At 43.4% G+C, this 24,198-nt stretch overlaps 1 protein-coding gene across 1 annotated transcript in view; it reads left to right on the plus strand.

The window, feature by feature from the left end:
- Positions 1-24,198, plus strand: part of SUSD2 (sushi domain containing 2) — a 263,794-nt gene that overhangs the window by 89,525 nt on the left and 150,071 nt on the right. Inside the window, exons 4-9 of the mRNA XM_077462081.1 lie at positions 1,145-1,312; positions 7,264-7,438; positions 10,905-11,109; positions 13,840-13,925; positions 19,245-19,513; positions 19,599-19,733. Of these exons, the coding sequence (XP_077318207.1) occupies positions 1,145-1,312; positions 7,264-7,438; positions 10,905-11,109; positions 13,840-13,925; positions 19,245-19,513; positions 19,599-19,733 (1,038 nt within the window). The remainder of the gene's footprint in view (positions 1-1,144; positions 1,313-7,263; positions 7,439-10,904; positions 11,110-13,839; positions 13,926-19,244; positions 19,514-19,598; positions 19,734-24,198) is intronic.

Raw genomic sequence — 24,198 nt, forward strand, 5'->3', positions numbered from 1 at the left:
CTAAATCCGACGGGCAAAATCCGACGGATTTGGTTGGCAAAATCTCTGACCGTGTGTACGTGGGCTAAGAACAAGGTACAGATGAAAAACAAGCTCTGGACTGCCGCACTCTTCAGAAAACCACTTTCTTTTATTGGAAAATCACATCACAGCTCAACAAACACAGCGAACAAGGATGATTTTCCAATAAAAGAAAGTGGTTTTCTGAAGAGTGCGGCAGTCCAGAGCTTGTTTTTCGTCTGTTGCTAGTGGTAATAGCCAGGACCTGTGGCTTCCCAGCCGAAGAGAACAGTTTACAGCCTGCATGTGTGCTCCTGGAGCGGTGAGATCCCTTGAACAAAAAGTGGCAAATGTGGCAGTGGGGGGATGGTGCGAACAAGTGGAGCTTCCCCTTTTGGGTGGAGATCCGCTCTAAATTGTTTACAGACAGTCTGAGCCCCTATAATTGCAAACATTTAAATCCCTTTTTACTTGGGACTTTGGTAGAGAATCCATTTTTTTTTTTTAGGAGCCTTTAAAGCATAGCTATCAAAATATAAAATTACGCATTTATTTCAGCATTATATTTCAATTATTTCTAGCCTGCACTTATTAATCAACTTAAAAATTGTGGACTTACTATGTGAAGATCTGCACACATTTTTTTCCTTAAATACTATAACGTGTTCACTATGCCCTGTGAGTAGCCACTGCTGTGTCACACATTTCACAGAGCCTGCCTTCTAAACTACAGATGTGCTGGGGGGAGGAGTTTCAGGAGGTGTAGTCAGTACAGGAATCACTGTGTGCAGGCAACAAGAGACCATGGGGTATGTAGTCCTTAGAAACAGAACAGGATAAGTTGCAAAGCATGCAGGGAATACAGAAAGTTGAGGAAAGTGATGGCCAGCAGAGAGACAGCACTTGTAACATGAAAGAAAGTGTTTAAGTAAGTTTATAATGGATTGTCAAATAAAATTATTGATTTTATTGCTTTTGAAATGCTAATGTTGGAAAATGAAAATGTATGCTCTGTGATCAAAGATTTCCTTTGAGGGCAGGGACTAATAAGAATGACTTGTGGTGCTATGTAATTTGTTGGTGCTATATAGATAAAATTTGTCATTATAAAGCCTATTGGTTTTTCTGTTTTGTTTTACTCTAGTTCATCACAGCAAAGCTTCAGAATTGGAAAAGAGTGTGCTGGTGAATTCAAAAAAATGGCAATATTATGGAACACCTGGATATAACGAGACACTCTCCATGACCTGGAATGGTAGAACTCTTACCACTCAACACGTCCGTATAGAAGTCTGGGGCTATAATGAGACAGGTGATATGACGTGATGAAACAAGATATTCTAAAAGGAAAAAAATAATAATTCAAAACTGCTCGCGGCTGTAATGTATTGTGGGGTCCAGGCAATATAGATGAAAATCATTGAAAAAAACGGCATGGGTACCCCCCTCTTCCCCCCCCAGACCTTTGGTATGAATATTAAGGGAAACTCCACACCCAAATGTTTTAAAAAAAAGTGGTGTGGGTCTCCCCCAGACCCCCAGACACTATTTACTCAACAGCAGTATATATACTATATGGCCTTCCCTATATAATCTGCAGAAAATTGGGCCTTAAGTGTTGGTGGTACCAGAAGACTGTAAGCCCTCACAGTTACTCTTGGTGGGCACTGGAACAGGCCCTGTTGTGAAGTATTATATCAAATTTTTTTATTATATGCCCCTGTTAAACATGAGCAGAAAAATTGGGCCTTGGGTGGTGGTACCACAACACTGTAACCCTTCATATATACTCTTGTTGGGTGCAGGAATGGGCCCTGCATTAAAATATTAGAGCAAAAATTGTAATTACATGCCCCTGTAAAACAGGGGCAGAAAAATGTGGGCCTTGGGTGGTGGTGGTGCCAAAACACTGTAAACCCTCACAGATACTCTTGTAGGGCACAGGAACGAGCCCTGCTGTGAAATATTAGATCAAAAATTGTAATTACATGCCCTTGTTAACCACTTGCTGACCAACCGTCATCATACTGCGGCAGGTCAGCATGATCCCGCAGACCGTCATAGCTGTACATCAGCTCCTTTAAGCAGGATAGCAGCGAAGGTGCCGATGCTCGTGACCGGGGGTCATGATGATCACTGGCCATGTGCGATCGCAGGCAAGAGAGGCAGAACAGGGACTTTTGTGTGTAAACACACACATCCCTGTTCTGTGAGGAGAGGAGAGGCAGATTGTGAGTTACTAATAGTTATGAATCAAGATCTGTCATCTCCTATAGTCAATCCCCTCCTCCTACAGTTAGAACACACACTAGGGAACACAGTTAACCGCTTGATTGCCCCCTAGTGTTAACCCCTTCCCTGCCAGTGACATTTTTATAGCACTGATCGCTGTATAATTGTCAATCACTTTAAAAATGTGTCAAAAATGTCCGATGTGTCCGCTATAATGTCACAGTCTCTACAAAAATTGCAGATCGCTGCCATTAACTAGTAAAAAAAAAAATTAGAATAAAAAATTCCATAAATCTATCCCCTATTTTGTAGACACTATAACTTTTGTGCAAAAAATTACCTGGTCGTTGAGCAGCCAAAACTCCCTGGGCTGAAGTGGACCTTGGGTGGTGGTGGTGGTGCCCTAAACCAAAAATATTGTTGGAAGCTAGCATCATCAAGATTGAGAAGGAATTGCCAGCCAGTAATGATCCCTCTCCTTGATACCACAAATCCTAGGGTCCTTTTGCAGGCTTTGCAGATTCAGGGAGGCCATGCAGTGTAAGTTTGCAGAGGCATTCAATTCTGAGTCCTCTAGGTCACTAAAGATCACATGATCTGTAAGTACCTCTTCCCAGCCACGTACAACTCCTTTGGTTTCTGGGGATTGAAAACTATCCCTTGAAGACTGCTGCTGAGTGTTATCCTTTGCATCCATGCTGACACAATCCTCCTTCTCCTCCTCTTCTTCCTGTGTGTTTGGCAGGCCCGCAGGAATGCTATCTGGATAAAGGGGGCCTTGAGAGGTAAGGAAGTCCTCCTCTTCCTCCCACTGTTCTGCCTCAAGTGCCTTGTCCATGAGTCCACAAAGCGTGTGCTCCAACAGGAAGACTGGAGGGACAGTGTCACTGATGCATGCAATGTCCCTGCTCACCATCCTTGTGGCCTCCTCAAATGGTGACAGGACAGTGCATGCATCCTTGATCAGTATCGAAAAGAAAAGAAGCCAAGCTAGCCTTACCCTGTCCTGCTGCCATACTCGCATAGGCCCTCTTCTGTGTGTGCAGCCGCTGCAGAATTGCCAATGTTGAGTTCCACCTGGTGGGCATGTCACAAATAAGGCAATTGGTGGGCAGGTTGCATTCCCTTTGAATGTCAGCCAGCCGAGCACTGGCATTGTACGACCAGCGAAAATGACCACAGACTTTTCTGGCCTGCTTCAGGAGATCCTGTAAGCTTGGGTACCTGCTCAAGAACTGCTGCACCACCAAATTCAGGACGTGTGCCAAACATGGAACGTAGGTCAAGTGTCCGTATCGGAGGGCGGAGAGAAGGTTGGTGCCATTGACGCATACAACCATTCCTGGCTGAAGCTGGCATGGCATCAACCACCTCTGAGCCAGCCCCTGCAGAGCTGTAGAATCTCTGCCCCAGTGTGGCTCCTGTCCTCTAGGCTGACCAACTCAAGCACCACATGGCATCTTTTAGTCTGACTGCTTGCATAGCCCCTTGAACGCTTATGGAGCACCGCTGGTTCAGAGGACAAATCTGTAGAAGAGGCCATAGAGGAAGAAGAGGAAAGCTGGAGGAAAGAGCTGTGGCAGAATCACCACTAGCATTTTGGAGGTGCAACAACACTGAACCCTGTCCTGCATCCTTCCCAGCTGCCAGCAGAGTTACCCAGTGTGCCGTAATGGAAAGGTAATGTCCCTGCCCATGCCTGCTGGACCATGAGTCATTGTAATATGCACCTTACTACTGACTGCCCTATCCAACAAGGCCAAAACATTGCCTTCCACATGCTGGTGGAGAGCCAGAATGGCCTTCTGTGAAAAGAAAATGGCGTTTTGGAACCTGCCACTGAGGTGCAGCACATTCCACAAATTCATGAAAGGGGGCTGAGTCTACCAGCTGAAACGGCAGCAGTTGCAGTGCTAGCAACTTGGCCAAGCTAGCATTTAGACACTGAGCATGTGGATGGCTGGGACCAAATTTATTTTTACACTTCAGCAACTGGGGTAGGGAAATGTGCCTGCTAAAATCAGATGGTGGTGTACTGCTAGCAGATTGGCTGCAAGTACATGGGACACTTATTGCTATACCTTCATTCCTCTCAGTGCAGGTTTTTGAGAGAACTGGATGTATAGTAGGGTTGGAGATCGCAGATGAGGTGTAAGGTGAAGTCTGCCTTTTTCTTTGATGTGGGTCTTTCAAGTGTTGTTGCCAACAGACTGCATGGCATGTCATCATATGTCTGGTCAAGCATGTGGTGTCCAAGCGGCTGTTGTTCTGGTCACACTTGATTCGCTTCAGACATAGGTTGCAAACAGCAATGGTGTGATCTGCTGCACATGTGTTGAAAAAGGCCCACACCAAGGAACTTTTAAAAGTCTGCGGGGAGTCAGCAAGGCCCTGCATCTGTGGAGCTCTGCGGTGTGATGCAATAGGATGGCTGCCCTTAAGCTGCCCCCTAGAGGACATCCTGCATCATTGAAGTTGTGCCGCCTCCTCTCTTCTCTTGGGCACCCAAGTACAGTCAGTGACCTCATCGTCCCCTCCCTCCTCATCACTGGAGCAAACTTGGCAGTATGCTGCAGCTGGGGGAACATGACTGCCAGTTTCTTATCCTTCTTGGGCACCCCCTCTCTCTAGGCTAATGTTACTCCCTTCCTCAACCTGGGAACCAACATCGGAGCCTTCAAATCGCTGTGCATCCTCCAGCAGCATGTACCCAACACTGTGGTCGAATAATTCTGGGGACTCCTCCATTCATGATGGTGAGGCTATGGAAGGAGTGACTGTGGACAAGGGGCCGGTGGAATAAGCCGCTTTAACAGCTGCCTTGGAAGGCAAACTACTCTGAGCCTGGTGGGCAGAGGATGAGGAGGATGAGGATGGCTTTGTTATCCACCCCACCAACATGTCAACGGCCAGCGTTGTTGACTGTAAACATAGAGGCTGTTTGCCCACTTTTAGTGGCCTGTGAGTGCCTGCCTCTCCTTGGTGGCCTTCTGGACATGATGTATATTTTGTTTTGCAACACCATACTACACTGTGTTAGATACTGTGTACACGACCTGCACTGTACTGTATATATATATATAAACACACACGCACAAGTATATGTTTTTGCTTTATATATAGCATTTCTCCAAAAAACTGGTATATAGCATTTCTCACAAAGTTCACCTCTGTACCCTCCTCCATCCACAGTTCACCTCTGTATCTTTCTGTCCATCTCATTACCCCCCATGTGCCCCTCTGTACACCCCCTCCTCTGTCCACCTCTGTATACCCCCATCTACCTCTGTATCCGCCACCACCTCTGTACCCCCCTCCTCTGTCCTCCTCTGTATACCCCCATCCATCTCTGTACCCCCCTTCTCCATCCACCTCTGTACCCCTCTGTACCCCCGCCACATCTGTACCCCTGCCAACTCTGTACCCCCTTCTTTGTCCACCTCTGTATCCCCCATCCACGTCTGTACACCCCATCCACCTCTGTACCCCTCCCCCACCCACCTCTGTAACCCCTCCACCAACCACTGTACCCCCATCCACCTCTGTACCCCCCATCCACTTCTGTAACCCCCATCCACCTCTGTACCCCCTCCCCCATCCACCTCTGTACCCCCATCCACCTCTGTACCCCCTCCCCATCCACCTCTGTAACCCCTTTCCCATCCACCTCTGTAACCCCCCATCCACCTCTGTAACCCCCATCCACCTCTACCCCCATCCACCTATGTACCCCCATCAACCTCTGTACCCCATCAACCTCTGTACCCCATCCACCTCTGTACCCCCCTCCCCCATCCACCTATGTACCCCTCCCCCATCCACCTCTGTACCTGTCCCATCCACCTCTGTACCCTCCCATCAACCTCTGTACCCCCTCCCCCATCCACCTATGTACCCCCTCCCCATACACCTCTCTACCCCCTCCCCCATCCACCTCTTTAACCCTCCATCCACCTCTGTAACCCTCCATCCACCTCTGTACACCCCCATCAACCTCTGTGCCCCCCCTCAACCTCTGTACCCCCCTCCCCATCCACCTCTGTAAGCCCAAGTCTCGGTCTCACATGCGAATCCCCTTCTCTGCACTTTGTTCTTTCTCACCTGACACGGCGCTATAACACAGTGCAGTCTCCAGCTATCAGACCCGTAGCACACAGCCAGGAACACTTCACTCGGCTGTGTGCTACACGGGTCTGTCACTGCTAGGCAAGGTGGGGCAGGAGGAACACGGAGCTCCACTCATTCACTGTCACTCCGGTCCACAGCTCCTGACAGAGGGAGAAGCGGGACAAGTGGGCTCAAGCACATGAAGCTCGCAGCTGTCCCGCTCTCCTGTCACAATGTGGCCGCTGCTTGGGAGAGGGGGGTCGACTGCACTCGCTACTCCATGAAAATCTACAGCCAGTGAAGGGCTTAAATGGCAGTTGCTTTGGACCCCAGTGATGACAGGGCAGGGCAGGGTAGCCAGCACTTACCTTCAATGGCATCGCATGCACTTCAGTCGACTCACCCCCACTGTCAGAGAAACCAAAAGTGATGTACTAGCACCACCCAGGGCCACGCCCACTGTCCTCTCCTCTGTTCCTGGTCGCACCAATCACATGCCACTACTAGGCATACTGATGAATGAAAGTAGAGTGGGAGTGTATGCAGGCGCACAGCTTGCGCCCTGCACATGCCCTAAACATGGGCAAATCAGCTTCCCAGCCTACAATCAGCTAATTGCAAGCTGGGAAGCTTCCCATAGACCGCCACATGTCCGGAGCCCAGTCACTCTTAAAGTGACTTTTTTTTTTCTTTCTTTTTTTTTTTTTTTTTGCTGGGGGGGGGTGGTGGCGTCCATAGGGGGCACCATAGGAGTGCCCCCTATGGACGGGCCGCCACTATATGAGAGTGACTGGAATTTTTACCGTTGTTACAGGCCTGAAAGAAAGTTAAGCAACTCAGTAAATGTATATTTTGCTTGCTGTAAATCTTGCTTGTGCTAGTTCAGCCCTGCATATTAAAGTATTATCCAATCTAATTTTACAGGGGAACGATACAGTGAATCATGGCAAGCTGATTGGACCTACCTCTACACACTTGACCCAACTCATCCAAATAACGGCAACCTCACATTCACTCCAGTTCCTGCACAATCTCCCTTTGATCAGTGGGATGTAGGGATGTTGAGAATCATAGCAAGTGACACAATTCCTGGGGAGAGGTACAGTACATGTTAAAGCAGATTAGCTTCTAACAAATACAATTGTTTCAAGAACATGAATTTAACAGCCAGAATTGTTGTTAACTGGAGTTTGTGAGGACTGTAATTTTTTTTGGGGGGGGGGAATTTGGGCAAATTATACTTTGGGTGAGGCTTAGGCCAGCCATAGAAAGAGCAAATTTCTTTCCTGTAACCAGTGTTGACAGGGGGATCCCTCCTGCTGAGCCATTGTGTTTTAACAGCCTCTAGCAATAATCACATGTAAAATCCAGCAGGCTGGTTGCACCCAAGTTTGAGATTAGTACCGTTTATGGCCAGCTTGACTTAAATAACCTGCATTAGATGATGCCATTGTATTTCAGTGGGATTGAGGTCAAGACTCAGCTTTTCTATAGTATGGCATGTCATTAGTCTGAGCTATTCTGATGTTACTTTACGCCTGCAGTTTGGATATTTGTCATGCTGCATGACCTAACATATTTATAATTCAAGATAATTGACATGTGCATTAACATTTTGCTGTAGAGTTTCCTGATGCAACTTGGAATTTATTGGTCCCTTAATGATTGCAAACCATCTAACTCACTTATTTGAGATTTCTTCTTTGTTTTCTCCAAACATGATATGGTGTGCATTTACCAACTCTCCATGGTATATTGTTCCAGTAGTGTGGTAAAACAGCCAAGGAGCAGTTGTTTCTCCTATAAGTGTGACTCTTATGCCGCATACACACGACCAGACTTTTCGACGGATTTGGTCAGACAATCTGCAGCTGAGGTCCACTGGACTTTCGAACGAATGGACTTGGCCACATACAATCACTCTAAAAGTCCAACGGATTCGAACGTGATGACGTAGAATAAGGAAGTTCATAACCAGTAGCCAATAGCTGCCCTAGCGTTGGTTTTAGTCCGTCGGACTAGCACAGAGACGACCAGATTTTTAGACCGGACTCGAGTCTGTCGGAAAGATTTGAAGCAAGTTTTATTTCTAGGTCCGCCAGACTTTTGGGAAGAAAAACGGATTCCAGTCCGCCGAACCAAGTTCGTCGAAAAGTCCAGTCGTGTGTACGCACCATTATTCTGTATATGTTTTTTTTTTATTTGTTGTTTCATTCAAGAGAGAAGCCAAATGGTACAATAAGTCACATTTATTATATGGATGTACGGTAACAGTATTATGAAATCCTACTTAGCATGTTGTGTTTATCACTGATCCTTGTTATCTATCCAACATGTTATTTGTGATGTACACTGTAAGTGCTATAGTCAATACAGAGTTTTGCTTTCTTCAGTTTTGGAAAGTTTTCAAAAAGAGCCCAGATGAAAATAAGTCTTACCCCTATCACAGGGAAGAGAGGTGGATATCGTCTGGGTTTCAAAGGGGTAGGCAGTTATTAGAAAATATTTCTTATGCAAGACTAATAAACACATACGTTGTCAAGTATACAAGATGCCTGCTGATCCTTGCCTGTTGCACTTGGGATCATTGATGTCTGTTTAAAGCTCACCTCTGGGTACAAAATCAATACCCTTGCAGTGCCCCTGTCCTTCCCCACATACTACAAGGGTTCAATGCTCATTAAGTTTAGGGTGTTGCAAAAGAGCATGTATTACCTTCTCCTAGCTCTAGTAGGCTCCCCCAGTTACAGTGACCAGTCTACCACAGTCCCTCTGACAGCTGCTTCTTGCTGCCATCACATTCCTGCCTACACCATGTGTGGTACAGGGTTAAAAGCTGTGCACTAAACATGATGCCACCAAGACTCAGCCCACAGACCAGAACTTGAGGGAGAACAGCACAAAAGCCTGCCAGAATGGATGTTTGGTAAGAAATACAGCCTTTTCTGCAACCCCCTATACTTAGGGAATGTTTAACCTTACAGTGTGTGGTGCACCATTGCATTTTTTGTGCTGAAAGTTAAGGCTTAATGATTGTATACCCTGCAGTTATCTTTGAAACAGAATTCTATTTTGAAAACATGGTAGTAACCAAAATTGTGCAACTTTATTTGATAGAGTGGGTCAACACCTAAAATTATTAGAAAACTCACTTAGCAATTATAATACTGACTCCGGTTTTTCTCTTTTCAAGGTTTTATTACTGTTATTATGTAGTCACATGCCTATAACATCAGTGACTTGATTCTTTAAGGCTAAATTCACATCTGTGAATGCATGAAAAATGCACATCCATTTGTTGTTATTGGCACCCCAAATTCGGAAAGCAAGCATGCATTTTGCTGCGCACAGAAATTTGTGATAGACGCTTCAAATCATGCAGCAAAAAAAATGCACAAACTGAAACGTAGCAAATGCTGCATGGGCTACCCATGTTTGTTGCACGTGGGGCACCCTATTAAAATCGATGGTCTGACCTATGTGTGCCAGAAAAATGTGTGAAAAAATGCATGTTTCAAAAAAGCTAGGAGTGAATGGGGTCTTTAAATAAATATAGACTATGAAAGTTGGTGTCAATGCTAGTTTGATAGAAAAAAAATGTTTTTTTTTTACTATTACATAAGTATTACTTACAGTATTTACTTAAGGTCCAGTCACATTCTATAAGCCATTTATGCAGAGAAACAGAAAATTCAAAAAATTCAAAAATGTTTTCTTACAACTGTAGTTAACGAAATTAAGAGTTTAGTTGTTTTGGCACATTTACACTGAAAACAGCATGGTAAAAATCTGTAGAATCTTTTGTTGGTGTATTACGTTTTTTTATTTTATTTTATTTATAGTAATTTATGGATACACTCAAATGTAATCTGTAAAGCACTAATGGAATTCTAGAATGTTGAGGATAAAATATTCACATGAACTCAGTGACACTATTGTAGACATATTATGCATTATTTTGTTGTGTATTACATATTGTATTATTTTCTGCTTTTAATCTGGGCGGCTGCTGTATATGTGCCATCTAAAAACCACAGATTGGCCTTTAAAGCCCCTAAGGGAGGTTTCTCTTTGCACATTTAGACTATTACACACATACTGTAGATCTATTTCTGTGCCAGCGTAGTACAAAGTATGCTAAGTGCTTGCTTTCTGAGTTCTCTCTGGATTTAGAAGGCATGGTTTACACTTTCTTATAAGAAGTTCTATTTAATGTACTCTAGTTGCGTGCCATGTGTGACACACATTTCAAAGAGATCTTACTGGAACTGGCATAATATGCAATGAGGCTACAAGTCTATGCAACTTACATACTATACAGATCCATTAATATTGTTCTGTGTTCAGTGACGCAGAGTTCATGTAGTGCAGCTGAACATTACCCTGTTCCTTTTCTATTCATATTTACTTATTTCTTAAAAACACCTCTCATGCATGAAGCTGATAAAGGATTTTTTGTAAGTATTTGAGCAAAGATATCTGGAAGTGCTATAATTTTTCTAACACATTCAGCGTAATGAGTTTCCTACAAATAATCTCAATACAGCATTTTTTTGTGTACACAGGAACGTCCACGCGATATGGAGTCCTGTCCATGCCTTAGCTTGGCACCTATCAGAAAGTTTTAGGGCTGATCCTGCTCGCTGGGCAACAGATAAGTGTGTGGAATGGAGATCTGATGAGAAGAATAAACTGCCTGACTTCTTGACAGAAGTAGCAGACTGTCCTTGCACTTTGCAACAATCCAGAGCTGACATTGGTAGATACCATGTATGTGCCTAATGGATTCAAACAATACAACATTTGGTATAGTTATATAAGTATAATTTTAAGTGTAGGTGTATACCTTAACACATTGGTCTCCAAACTGCCTGGGGCCAGGTGCAGCCCTTTGCTTGCTTTTATCCGACCCTTGGGGCAATATTTCTCCCACTGACACAATAAATGGGGCACTGTTTCTCTCATGGACACCAACGATGGGGCACTATTCCTCTCACGAACACAAGTGATGGGGCCCTTTACATCTCGCTGACACCAAGGAGGGGCACAATTCCTCTCTTTGACACCAATGGTGGGGCCATATTCCTTTCATTTAAACCAATGATGGGGCCTTGTTCGCTCCCACCAATGCCAGGATGTTTTCTACTCCCACTGGCCACAGTCCAGCCCTCTAAAGTCTGAAACACAGTAAACTGGCCCTTTGTTTAGAAAGTTTGGCCTATATGCAAGTTATTGCCATCTATCTATACCCATAGATAAAACTTTTATTTTATCTATGGGTATAGGGGATGCAGGAAATGTGAGTCATAATATGTGAGGTGGTTTGATGCACACTGTTTTTGCACTTTTGTTTTTTCAAACAATGCAAAACGAGGGAAAAGAGCCCTATAATAGAAAGTGGCCAAGATGTTGACAATTGAAGAGCTAGGTATCAGCTTTTGCCACCAGATAATGGATTTGTAGGTATACAGATCTGTGTACCCCAGCGATGCAGTTTAAACAACTTAAGCAAAGTTTTTTGGACACTTAGTAAATTTACATCTACTTAAACCCCTTCACACTGAAGGATAAAACAAATTTTAATGCCTAAGCACAATTTTGCTACTTTGACATGTGTTAGTAATGCCATACATATCACCAAAACTACTTTGTGCATCCAGGTGGACAAGTTGGACTTTCATTTGGTGGTAAGTGGTTATGGATATCTCCTTATTTTATTTAATAATATTATCAAAGGAAAATTGTCCAAAAATAGTAAAAAAAATCTATATTTTTTTTATTTAGCTGTATATTTCTTGTTACTACCATAACCTACCACCAAATAACAAGCCAAAATAAATTCTCCTGCTCCTGACGATTGCAGTGATATGATGTATGTGTATGTTGTTTGTGGTTTGTACAGTCCAATAGTGCAGATTTTGCTTATTTTTTTTTGTCCTACCTAAAACACACAGGCACTAATTATTATTTTATATTTTTATATATATATTTTTTTTTAAAACACTTATTTTTTTCCTCTTTGCAAGGAAAGATAAAGATACATTGTATCTTTCCTCTCTATTAAAAGAGAGAAAAACACAGGGGGGGGCTTCACAGTGACTGATCTCTGCGGTAGCCAATCCGAGGCTACCACAGCGATCAGGTGACCTCGAATCAGGAGTTCCAGATCCCGATCGTTAGTATGGGGCCCAGTGCACTGTGCGGCGTGCTCCCAGTACAAAGGAAGATAAACATATACGCGGCCTCACTGAAAAAAAGCCTAGTGCAGTAGGGCCGCATATATGTGTTATGCCGGCCAGGAGGGGTTAAAGCACTCTACAGTGCCTACAAGCTCTACACTAATTTGTTCTTATGAATTTTATCAGCAGTACTTTCTATGCTTTCCTATCTGAGATAAGAACATTATCGGTATGGCTGCTTGAAACCCAACCTTATCAAACATCAAATGATTGGTCCTTCTAAATGATCTGACCTAAGTTCAAAGGCCAGGAAGTTCATTATGTTTAGTTGGTTGCTATGGCAATAAAACAATGCATTAGTTTACTGGGTCTGCAAATCTCAAACAGGCTGGGTTCCCTTGAACTGAAGTCTCACCCCTACTTATATGGTTGTACAGTCTTTAAATGCAGCATCCAGGCCCTTTAACTTGCTTCCCAATTAGTATCTATGCCAATACTCAAATTCTTACCAGTTGCCTTCAATCAGACGTGGGAATTCTTCTACATCTCATGAGTGCACAGAAAGGTTGAGTTAAACAGTGGGAATAAAATGAGGGCAGAGGTGGGAACTGGTTGGGAGTCTGTCCTCTCATGAGACCTGGTGATGCAAGTCTTGGGAGAAACTCTAGAGAGTTTGTGGAGTTTCTTGGAGACTGGGTGAAAACCTGAAATAGTGTGTAACTCCAGAGTATACGGGAGATTGTATATTACTGCAAAGTGTCTATATATACTCTTAAATGTGAATCTAAACTTTCCATGGTGTAGTCCAAGACCCGCTATCACAGTAGGCAGGTTTTAACTTTAGCGCCAATTCAGAGCTCATGTTGTGCTCCTTGTCTATTTAATTATCTAATACAAAGTGCCTGCAAGGTGCCTTACGTTGCATTATGGGATGGTTGGTGGGATTTCATAGATCCAAGTTAGAGCTAAGATTGAGACTTCTCTGATGAACAGACAAATATAAGTGCTCACTAATTATAACATTATCCATAACTACATATCTGCAACACCAAGAGACTGTGCCTTTGAAATTGGTTTCACCTAAAGAACAAAATAAGTATGATGTGCAGAAGGAAAAATTAACTGTGTATCTACTGGAAATGGGACCATAAAGCACCCCACTTTTAGTAGAGAACATAATAATCATATGCAATTTTCATAATTTGTACCATGGTCAGTCCTTCACAAGAAATACAAACACCGCAGACAATTGAGGCAGAGATAGTTCATACATTATTCTACACAAATATGAAATTCATATATTTTCTTCTGGATCTTTCAGACAGATTATGGATGCAACATTGAAAAAGGAAGTGTGTGCACCTACCATCCTGGTGCTGTGCACTGTGTGAGGAGCATACAAGCAAGGTAATGTGTAAAGATCGTACTCCATTAAGTTATTTCATTCATGGCGTATCAGTATAATAGCCTAGCTAAACTACGGTACTTACTACTAAAATTCCCATAGGGAAATCTATCAGCATGGTTGACTAGGTATAAGGAAAGCACAAGCAAAATTGATGTTCTCAATTTTGCTCCTGCTTGCAGCCAATGGGGGAGATTTACTAAAACTGGAGCATGCAAAATGTGGTGCAGTTCAGCTTCCAGGTTATCAAAGTTTAACCACTTTCAGACCGGACCATTTTGCTGGTAAATGACCAGAGGTCTTTTTACACTTTGGCACTGCGCTGCTTTAACTGGTAATTGCGCGGTCATGCAATGTTGTACCCAAACAAAATTTGCGTCCTTTTCTTCCCACAAATAGAGCTTTCTTTTGATGGTATTTGATTGCCTCTGCGATTTTTATTTTTTGCGATATAAACGTAAAAAGACCGCAAATTTTGAAAAAAAATGATATTTTCTACTTTTTGTTATTAGAAAAATCCAATAAACTCAATTTTAGTCATACATTTAGGCCAAAATGTATTCAGCCACATGTCTTTGGTAAAAAAAAAGTCAATAATTGTATATTTATTGGTTTGCGCAAAAGTTGTCACATCTACAAACTAAGGTACGTTTTCTGGAATTTACGCAGCTTTTAGTTTACGACTGCCTATCTCATTTCTTGAGGTGCTAAAATGACAGGGCAGTACAAAACCCCCCCAAATGACCCCATTTTGGAAAGTAGACCCCCTAAGGAAATTGATAAGAGGCATGTTGAGCCCATTGAATATTTTATTTTTTTGCCTCAAGCGATTGAATAATGACAAAAAAAAAATTTTTTTTTTTTTTTTACACAAAGTTGTCACTAAATGATATATTGCTCACACATGCTATGGGCGTATGTGAAATGACACCCCAAAATAAATTCTGCTGCTTCTCCTGAGTACGGGGATACCACATATGTGGGACTTTTTGGGAGCCTAGCCGCGTACAGGGCCCCGAAAACCAAGCACCGCCTTCAGGCTTTCTAAGGGCGTAAATTTTTGATTTCACGCCTCACTACCTATTACAGTTTTGAAGGCCATAAAATGCCAAGATGGCACAAAACCCCCACAAATGACCCCATTTTAGAAAGTAGACACCCCAAGCTATTTGCTGAGAGGCATGTTGAGTCCATGGAATATTTTATATTTTGCCACAAGTTGCGGGAAAATTACAAACTTTTTTTTTTTTTTTTTTTTTTTCACAAAGTTGTCACTAAATGATATATTGCTCATGCATGCCATGGGCATATGTGAAATGACACCCCAAAATAAATTCTGCTGCTTCTCCTGAGTACGGGGATACCACATATGTGGGACTTTTTGGGAGCCTAGCCGCGTACGGGGCCCCGAAAACCAAGCACCGCCTTCAGGCTTTCTAAGGGCGTAATTTTTTGAGTTCACTTCTCACTACCTATTACAGTTTTGAAGGCCATAAAATGCCAAGATGGCACAAAACCCCCACAAATGACCCCATTTTAGAAAGTAGACACCCCAAGCTATTTGCTGAGAGGCATGTTGAGTCCATGGAATATTTTATATTTTGCCACAAGTTGCGGGAAAATTACAAACTTTTTTTTTTTTTCACAAAGTTGTCACTAAATGATATATTGCTCACGCATGCCATGGGCATATGTGAAATGACACCCCAAAATAAATTCTGCTGCTTCTCCTGAGTACGGGGATACCACATATGTGGGACTTTTTGGGAGCCTAGCCGCGTACGGGGCCCCAAAAACCAAGCACCGCCTTCAGGCTTTCTAAGGGCGTTACAGTTTTGAAGGCCATAAAATGCCAAGATGGCACAAACCCCCCCCCCCCCCCCAAATGACCCCATTTTAGAAAGTAGACACCCCTAAATTTAGGGGTACACTAGTGAGACTAGGTAATAAATGGCGGGTGCCCTGAAACTATAAAAAAATAACTAACCAACCAGCGTCACCTGTAACAGTTATATGGTGATCACTGGTGAAAGGGTTAACTAGGGGGCAATCAGGGGGCTTTATGCGGTAGTATATGGGGGTCCCTGGCGCTATAAAAAGCTGCGGCGAACCTAAATACCTACCTGCCTAACTAGCGTCACCTGTGACACTAATACAGCGATCAGAAAAACGATCGCTTATTAGGCTGGGTTCACACTGGAGCGATGCGGGAACGCCACGAATGCGCGGCGGGTTCCCGCATCGCATGCCTCCCGGCGGCAGTTCACACTGCCCTATGCGAACTGCTGGGAGTGTCAGTGAAATGTTAATGACACCCCCAGATCAGTTCGCATATCGCAGTGCGATCTGCAAACTTGGATCGCATGGTGTGAACACCCATGCGATCCGATTCTGCTGCGGACCAAAAAAAGGGTCCCGTGCGAGTTTGCGGCGGGTGCGGCGGGTGCGACACGAATTCAGCCATACTATCTGTATAGCTGAACTCGAATCGCACAGAGATTGGATGTGATTTGCACTGCAGTGCGGTGCGAATCACATCCGTTCTCATAAACCGCTGCAATGTGAACCCAGCCTTAGTGACACTGGCGACGGGGGGTGATCACGGGGTTAAACCTTTATTGGGGGGGTTAGGGGGGTACCTTAGAACTAAAGGGGGCTAACCCTAACTGCCCTAACAGTTATTAGTCACAAATGACACCTGCCGGGTGATCAGGGGGTTAAACCTTTATTAGGTAATAAATGGCGGGTGCCCTGAAACTATAAAAAAATAACTAACCAACCAGCGTCACCTGTAACAGTTATATGGTGATCACTGGTGAAAGGGTTAACTAGGGGGCAATCAGGGGGCTTTATGCGGTAGTATATGGGGGTCCCTAGCGCTATAAAAAGCTGCGGCGAACCTAAATACCTACCTGCCTAACTAGCGTCACCTGTGACACTAATACGGCGATCAGAAAAATGATCGCTTATTAGGCTGGGTTCACACTGGAGCGATGCGGGAACGCCACGAATCCGCGGCGGGTTCCCGCATCGCATGCCTCCCGGCGGCAGTTCACACTGCCCTATGCGAACTGCTGGGAGTGTCAGTGAAATGTTACTGACACCCCCAGATCAGTTCGCATATCGCAGTGCGATCTGCAAACTCGGATCGCATGGTGTGAACACCCATGCGATCCGATTCTGCTGCGGGCCAAAAAAAGGGTCCCGTGCGAATTTGCGGCGGGTGCGGCGGGTGTGGCGGGTGCGGCGAATGGCTGAACTCGAATCGCACAGAGATCGGATGTGATTTGCACTGCAGTGCGGTGCGAATCACATTCGTTCTCATAAACCGCTGCAATGTGAACCCAGCCTTAGTGACACTGGCGACGGGGGGTGATCACGGGGTTAAACCTTTATTGGGGGGGTTAGGGGGGTACATTAGAACTAAAGGGGGCTAACCCTAACTGCCCTAACAGTTATTACAGTCACAAATGACACCAATGCAAAAAAAAAAAAAAAAAAAAAAAAAATGACATTGGTGTCACTGTGACTGGGGGGCAGGGGTAATTGGGGGGGTGATCGGGGGGTAAAGGGGGGGTGTGAGTGTGCCTGGCATGTTCTACTGTGTGTGGGATGTGTTGGTGCAACTCACTGATCCGCTCTCCTCCGTGTCGGAACGAAAAATACCGACACGGAGGAGAGAATACATCACTTCCTCTCCTGTGTTTACATTACAGGAGAGGAAGTGATGTCACCGGGGATTTCCATTCGTCGGGAGCGATCGCGAGGGGGTGGCCATGAATGAATGGCCGTCCCCTCGTCCGGGATCGCTCCCGAACGAAAACCGACCGCCGCAGGCACCGGGCGGGGGCCCGATCGGGCCCCCGACCCGCGGGAGGCAAAGGACGTACATGTATGTGCTTATGCCTGCCCGTGCCATTCTGCCGACGTACATCGGCGTGCGGCGGTCGGCAAGTGGTTAAATGACCAAGCTGAAATTAGAAGCTGAGTGCACCAGTTTTAGAAAATTTCCCTCAATATTTTTTGCTTGTAGCCAATAATTATAATGTTCCTATCCTTTGTAAATCAGCCTTGATATATATATTCTTTGTATAATGATTCCTAGTGTATATTTTAATTTTGTTTCTCAATTTAAACATACTGTACATGTTCAGTGCTGTATTTAGGCATTCTGATCTTTCCACACCTGAATGATAGAAACTTTTAGTACAAGCTCCACATCTTTGTTTTTTATTCATAAATGGGCAGAAGATTGAAACTAAATAAAAATGAAATTGTCACAGTTTGTATATTTTAAATGTTGATATCACCCATCTTACCATGCTGCCCTAGGTGCTAGGGTACAAGTGTTATTATGGATATGCAACCCCAATTTGTGTGAATTTTTCTAGGGACATAGGGGTTCATTTACTGATGTTTACTTTTCAAGGAAGTTTACCCTAGAGCTTAATGAATGTGAAGTTTCAATTTATAAAGAATACCCAATTATGTGCAAGGAAAATAAAAAAAAAACACGATTTTGCTTGCACATGATTTGATGGTGGAAGTCAGCAGAGCTTTAGCTCATTCAAGCTCTGGAACAATTTCCCTTGCAAAGTGCAACATCGTTACCAAAGTAAACAGCATATTTGCCTTTAGTAAATAACCCCATATAGTTTTAAAGCATTTTTCCAATTGTATGTTTGATAGGGTTCCTTCAATTTTATTTTTAAACGCGTTCCTCCAATTTTACTTCTTATAGTGTCCTGATAGCATTCCCATATTTGCTAAACATTTCTGCCCCTTTGCGTGTATTCAGCTCGCCTCAGAAAGTCTCCTTCCATGCATAGGCTCTAATATACTTTTGGCTGAGACATTCAGTGTTGCGCAGCCTCTATTTAACCTGGCCAGTTGCCAAATTTACACCACCCTGTCGAATTCACAAACTCCTGTAGTTTCACAGAATACAGAGGCGATGTAATTAAATGACTAACATAGCTAATGGGTGCTATTTGTGGTGGAGTCATCCTTTTTGATGCTCTCCCAGTAACACCCACATACATTAAATGGAAGTGCTGCAGTCTCCCCACCCACTGCCAGAGAAGAGAGGAAGTGAAACTAACTGATTATGTGACTGCAATTTCTATTTTTTTTTTTTTTACAAGAAGAAGCCATCTTTGAACAAACAGAAGATAAGGGGTTAGAATTGGCGTTAAACTATTTTAAAGATAGAAACTAGAATGACTGGTCACATGCTTCCGGTAAAGCGCTGTGTAATGTATCACTAATATGAATGAAAATAGATTTCTGTTGCTTATCTGGGGCTTTTTCTTTCTCTATAGCCCTCGGTATGCAGCGGGGCAGCAGTGCTGTTATGATGCCTATGGAACACAGGTTCTTACAAGTGATTCGATAGGGGGCAGCACCCCAGACCGTGGACATGACTGGGGTTCCCCACCATATAGAAAGCCTCCCAGAATACCAGGCTTCTCTCACTGGCTGTATGACGTAATCACATTCTACTACTGTTGTCTGTGGTCAGATAACTGCCAGTACTACATGGAACTTAGACCCTCCAGCGACTGCCACACTTATAAACCACCAAAAGTTGGTATGTTAGAAAGTTTGTTCTAGGACATTGCTTTACAATTTACATTGTTAATTGAATAATAATATTTTTGTCTCTTCTTCTGTAGCTTCAGCATTTGGTGAGCCTCATGCTTATACTTTTGATGATCTGCCTTACACCTTTAAAGGTAAAGGGGAATATGACATGGTGGTTTCTACAAACCCAAATCTAAGGATTCAGTGTCGGACGTCACCTTTTTATGGTATGTTAATTACAGGAAATCAGACAGATGCATATTCTGATCATGAACCTTTGGAAATTCACTCAAGTGAACCTATGTGCCTTAGTTAATAAAAATAAGATTTTTGCAGGGGAAGGCTAAATACACAATATTTTATATGTAAATGTAAAGGTTTAATCAGCCTATATTTTGCCTTTCTGATTCCTTCTTCCCTCTCTCAATCAATGCTAACTAAGAACATTTAGGCCGGGTTCACACCGCTGCGATGCGGGAACGCCGCAAATCCGCGGCGTTTTCCCGCATCGCACACCTCCCGCCGGCAGTTCACACTGCCCTATGCGGACGGCTGGGGGTGTCAATGTTATGTTAATGACACCCCCAGATCCGTCGGCATATCGCAGTGCGATCTGCCGACTCGCACAGGAATCGGATCGCATGGTGTGAACCCCCATGCGATCCGATTCTGTTGCGGACCCAAAAAAGGGTCCCGTGCGAGTTTGCTGCGGGAGCGCTGCGAATTCAGCCATACTATCTGTATGGCTGAACTCGCATTGCTACGGAGATCGGATGTGATTTGCTGTGCGAATCACATCCAGATCCCCCCCCGCAGCAGTGTGAACCCAGCCTTAAGTAAAACCTTTCTGTTTTCATTACACACCTTATTTTAGACCCAGTGATATCATCGCTGGGTTATTGTGCTTTTCTATGGAATGCAAACTAATCAAGATTGTTGGAAGGGGCCAGCAGGGTGTTGAGCACACCTTCCTGAATACATCACAGCACCCTGCTTCAGTACTCCTCTCAAAACAATGGGATGGTTAGTCTGGATGAGTGGGCATTCCTAGGCAGGCTGCATTTGCATGCATGGGTAACATCTACATATGATGCGGAGCTTCCATGATTGAAAGAACCAAAACCCAATGGACCTGGGTTGAAATACCTCATTGATGATGTATGTCCAGCCAGGAAATGAGGTCCCTCTGATTTGTTGCAGCTTCCAATGCACACTGTGAGAAGCTCTCTGTGTGCAGCGTAATCAGGGTAAGCTATTTCAGTTGAGGAGAGGAGCCTGTACATATGTGCAATACTGAAGGTAAGGCTGCAATTCAGCTTTAATAAACTTAACAAGTTTGAAATCTGAGCTCTCTATGTGATGCTTAGGCCGCGTACACACGGGCGGATTGTCTGTCCAACTTAGTCCGCTGAACCGTGTTTCAGCGGACAATCCGCTCGTGTGTGGGCTTCAGCTGACTTTTTCAGCGGACTGTCTGACGAACAAAGTCTTACGCAATTTCCGTAATTTTGTCCGTTCAAACTTGGTTTTGTCCGTCCAAACTTGGTTTCAGCGGACAGTCCGCTCGTGTGTAGGCAAGTTGGACGGACTAAGTATGGCGCATGCTCAGAAAGGATTTACACGGCCGAAGGTTGCATTGCAGTGTATAGGACGTCGTTTTTCTAGTCCCGTCGTACGTGCTGTACACGTCATCACGCACGCTTTCAGCGGACTGTCTGCTCATCGTGTGTGGTCAAGTCCGTTCATTCAAATTTTGAACGGACTGTCTGTTGGATTGTCTGACGAACTTAGTTGGGCAGACAATCCGCCCGTGTGTACGCGGCCTTAGTCTTCCACTTTATATTGAAGATGGGCATGAGGAGGGAATACTGATATGCCTTTTTTTCAAAGCAAGATTGGAGCATTTATGCGTATAGTCAAAGAGCAAATACAGCCAAACAATTTCTATGTTTACAAACATTTTTATTGAGGTAAGGAAGGCAGTTACAGGAAAATATAACATGCATTGAGAGTGCTGCATATAACAAAAACAACAATTTTCTATATCATTCGCATGACTCGAAAAAAAAAGTCATGGTAGATTAGAAGTGTCACTCTCCAAGAACTAGTATATAAAATAAAAACATAACATTAACCACAAGGAAAACAAAAATAATAGTGTGTGTATAGAGCAATATAAGAATACATCTGCATATACTTAATAGTTTGGTGTATCATCATAAGCTGTGTTGTCATAGATTATTTAGGGGGTAAGAGTACAAGTACAAATCCAAGGTGTGACTTCCTTTGGCCTATCCAGCAGGTTTGACCAAGCAGAATAGGAGGCGCTTTGCCCATATTGGCAATCTAAGGAGCTGGCCAAGAGCCCCATTTGCGGTCAAAAATTTGCATGAAGTCCATGAGAGTATGATGTATTTGTTCCATTAACTTAATAGACTCCATTCGAAGAAGCACCTGGGACCAAGGAACTGTTGGGGATCGACAGTTCAAAGCCATAGCACTAAATAGTGTGTGAGATAGTTTTTTATCTGGGGGGGGGGGGAACCTCTGGGAGAACTTCAAACAAATACACATTTGGTGAGTCAAAGTGATAGGCGTGCCAGTTATTTGAAGCACCGTCATAGAGGTCAGCTGCCAGAGAGATCGTAGAGCCTTACAGCTCCAGAAGGTATGGAGGCATGTACCCCTTTCACCACATCCTCTAAAAGATATGCCTGGAATTGTTGGAACAATTCTATGTATTCTAACAGGGGTGTAGTACCATCTGGTGTGAAGTTTGACCATAGTTTCCATAATGGCAATCGAGCGGGTATACTTAGGCATATTGGTGATCATATCATGCCAGTCCTCAGCACAATATTCCTGGTCAGTTTCAGCCTCTCAGTCTAGCATTGCAGAGGATTTTGCAGTGGTATGATGGTCACTAAGGTATTGGTAAAGGGTAGAAATTGTGCCTCTATCTCTCGACCCCTCAAATTTTCAAAGGTTGTTCTGTCTTCATCTCTTTCTTGAAGAAGGATATTTTCAAAAAAGTGGCGAATCTGAAGGTATTTATAAAATTTTGAATTAGATAAAGCATAATTGTGATGTAGATGTTCAACAGCCAAACAATTTCATACACAGCTAAAGCAAATATACATTATTGGAATAATTATGTATATCAAGCTACAGAGTGGTCCTGTGGATACAGTGGCAGTATAAAGTGCCACATCCTATAGATTTGAAATATCAAAAGAAAATGGGGCCTGGACTTTTTAGGCACAGTCAACAAATATTTAATAAAAAATATAATTTTATTTAAATACACTGTATAAAAAATACATGATCTAAAAATCCACATTGATAGTACAACATAAGGTATAATATACAAAAAAACTAAAGATAATACAGCGCACTCTGAATATGACTAGTAAACAAACTCATATAGTGTTGAATGGGAATGAACATAGAGTATAAATAGTATTAATGACCACAATGGGCTGTTACAGTCAGTAATGTCCATGAAGTATAAGGTAAAATAATTAAAATAGTTAAAATAACTAAAAAGAAACTGTCCATAGGGGGCTGCCAGTTCCGAGTAGAAATGCAAAACGTGCTCTGAAAAAGACAAATGGAAGAGGAAAGGTGCCTTCTAAGTGCAGTAAAACGGTACATTTTAATAAAATTTTAAAAATCAATACACTCACAAAAGTGGTTCATAGATGGGCATTGTAATAATTTCAGCATCCGCTAGTCGCCGTCAGAGAGGAGAGGCCATCAGCTGTAACTCCGGCAGAGGGATAGATGATGTGAATGGTCCCAGGCCCGGAAACACCAATGGATACGATGTTTCCGGTGATCGTTGAGTGCAAACACTAGGCACCAGCGCTGATCGGCGTCACTTCCGGGTTAGCGGGGAGGAGCTCGCGTTCGGGACATGCGTGTCCCTTCTTCAGGCTTCTTCAGGCTTTAACTTTACCGCTGCATAGAACCAGCAATAACTGCAAAAGGACAAAAGGATGAATACAAATCATTCCGTATAGTGTATGAGTCCAAAAAAATGGTTCAAAGACTATGAGCAGAATAATTTACCCTTCACTTCACCGCATATCGTTAAGCAGAATAATTTACTTTTACCCTCACCGCATATCTGTCTTTGAACTGGATTTTTGGACTCATACACTATACGCAATGATTTGTATTCATCCTTTTGTCCTTTTGCAGTTATTGTTGGATCTGTACAATAGCGGTATTGTATATTATACCTTATATTGCACTATCAATGTGGATTTTTAGATCATGTATTTTTTATACAGTGTATTTAAATAAAATTGTATTTTTGCATTAAATATTTGTTGACTGTGCCTAAAAAGTCCAAGCCCTATTTTCTTTTGATATTTCATATATACATTATATTTTAGCAGCCAGAACCTAAGACTCATGAAGGTAATCTTCACAAATCATCTTTTCTATATGACTCCACAACATAAGACAGCTCACAAAGCTTTCTTGATGTGCTAGTTGTATGCCACACTGTGCAAGTTGTATGTTGGATTAAAAATTGTATCATTAAAAAGTATTTCATGACACTTTAACCACTTAAAGCGGGACTGCACTGTGGAAAAAAATATTAAAAGCCAGCAGCTACAAATACTGCAGCTGCTGACTTTTAATAAATGGATACTCACCTGTCCCGGGGTCCAGCGATGCCGG

The sequence above is a fragment of the Lithobates pipiens genome, unplaced genomic scaffold (genome assembly GCF_037356315.1).
Source record: "Lithobates pipiens isolate NorthernLeopardFrog02 unplaced genomic scaffold, aLitPip1_a1.2 Scaffold_3, whole genome shotgun sequence".
NCBI classification, from domain to species: Eukaryota; Metazoa; Chordata; class Amphibia; order Anura; family Ranidae; genus Lithobates; species Lithobates pipiens.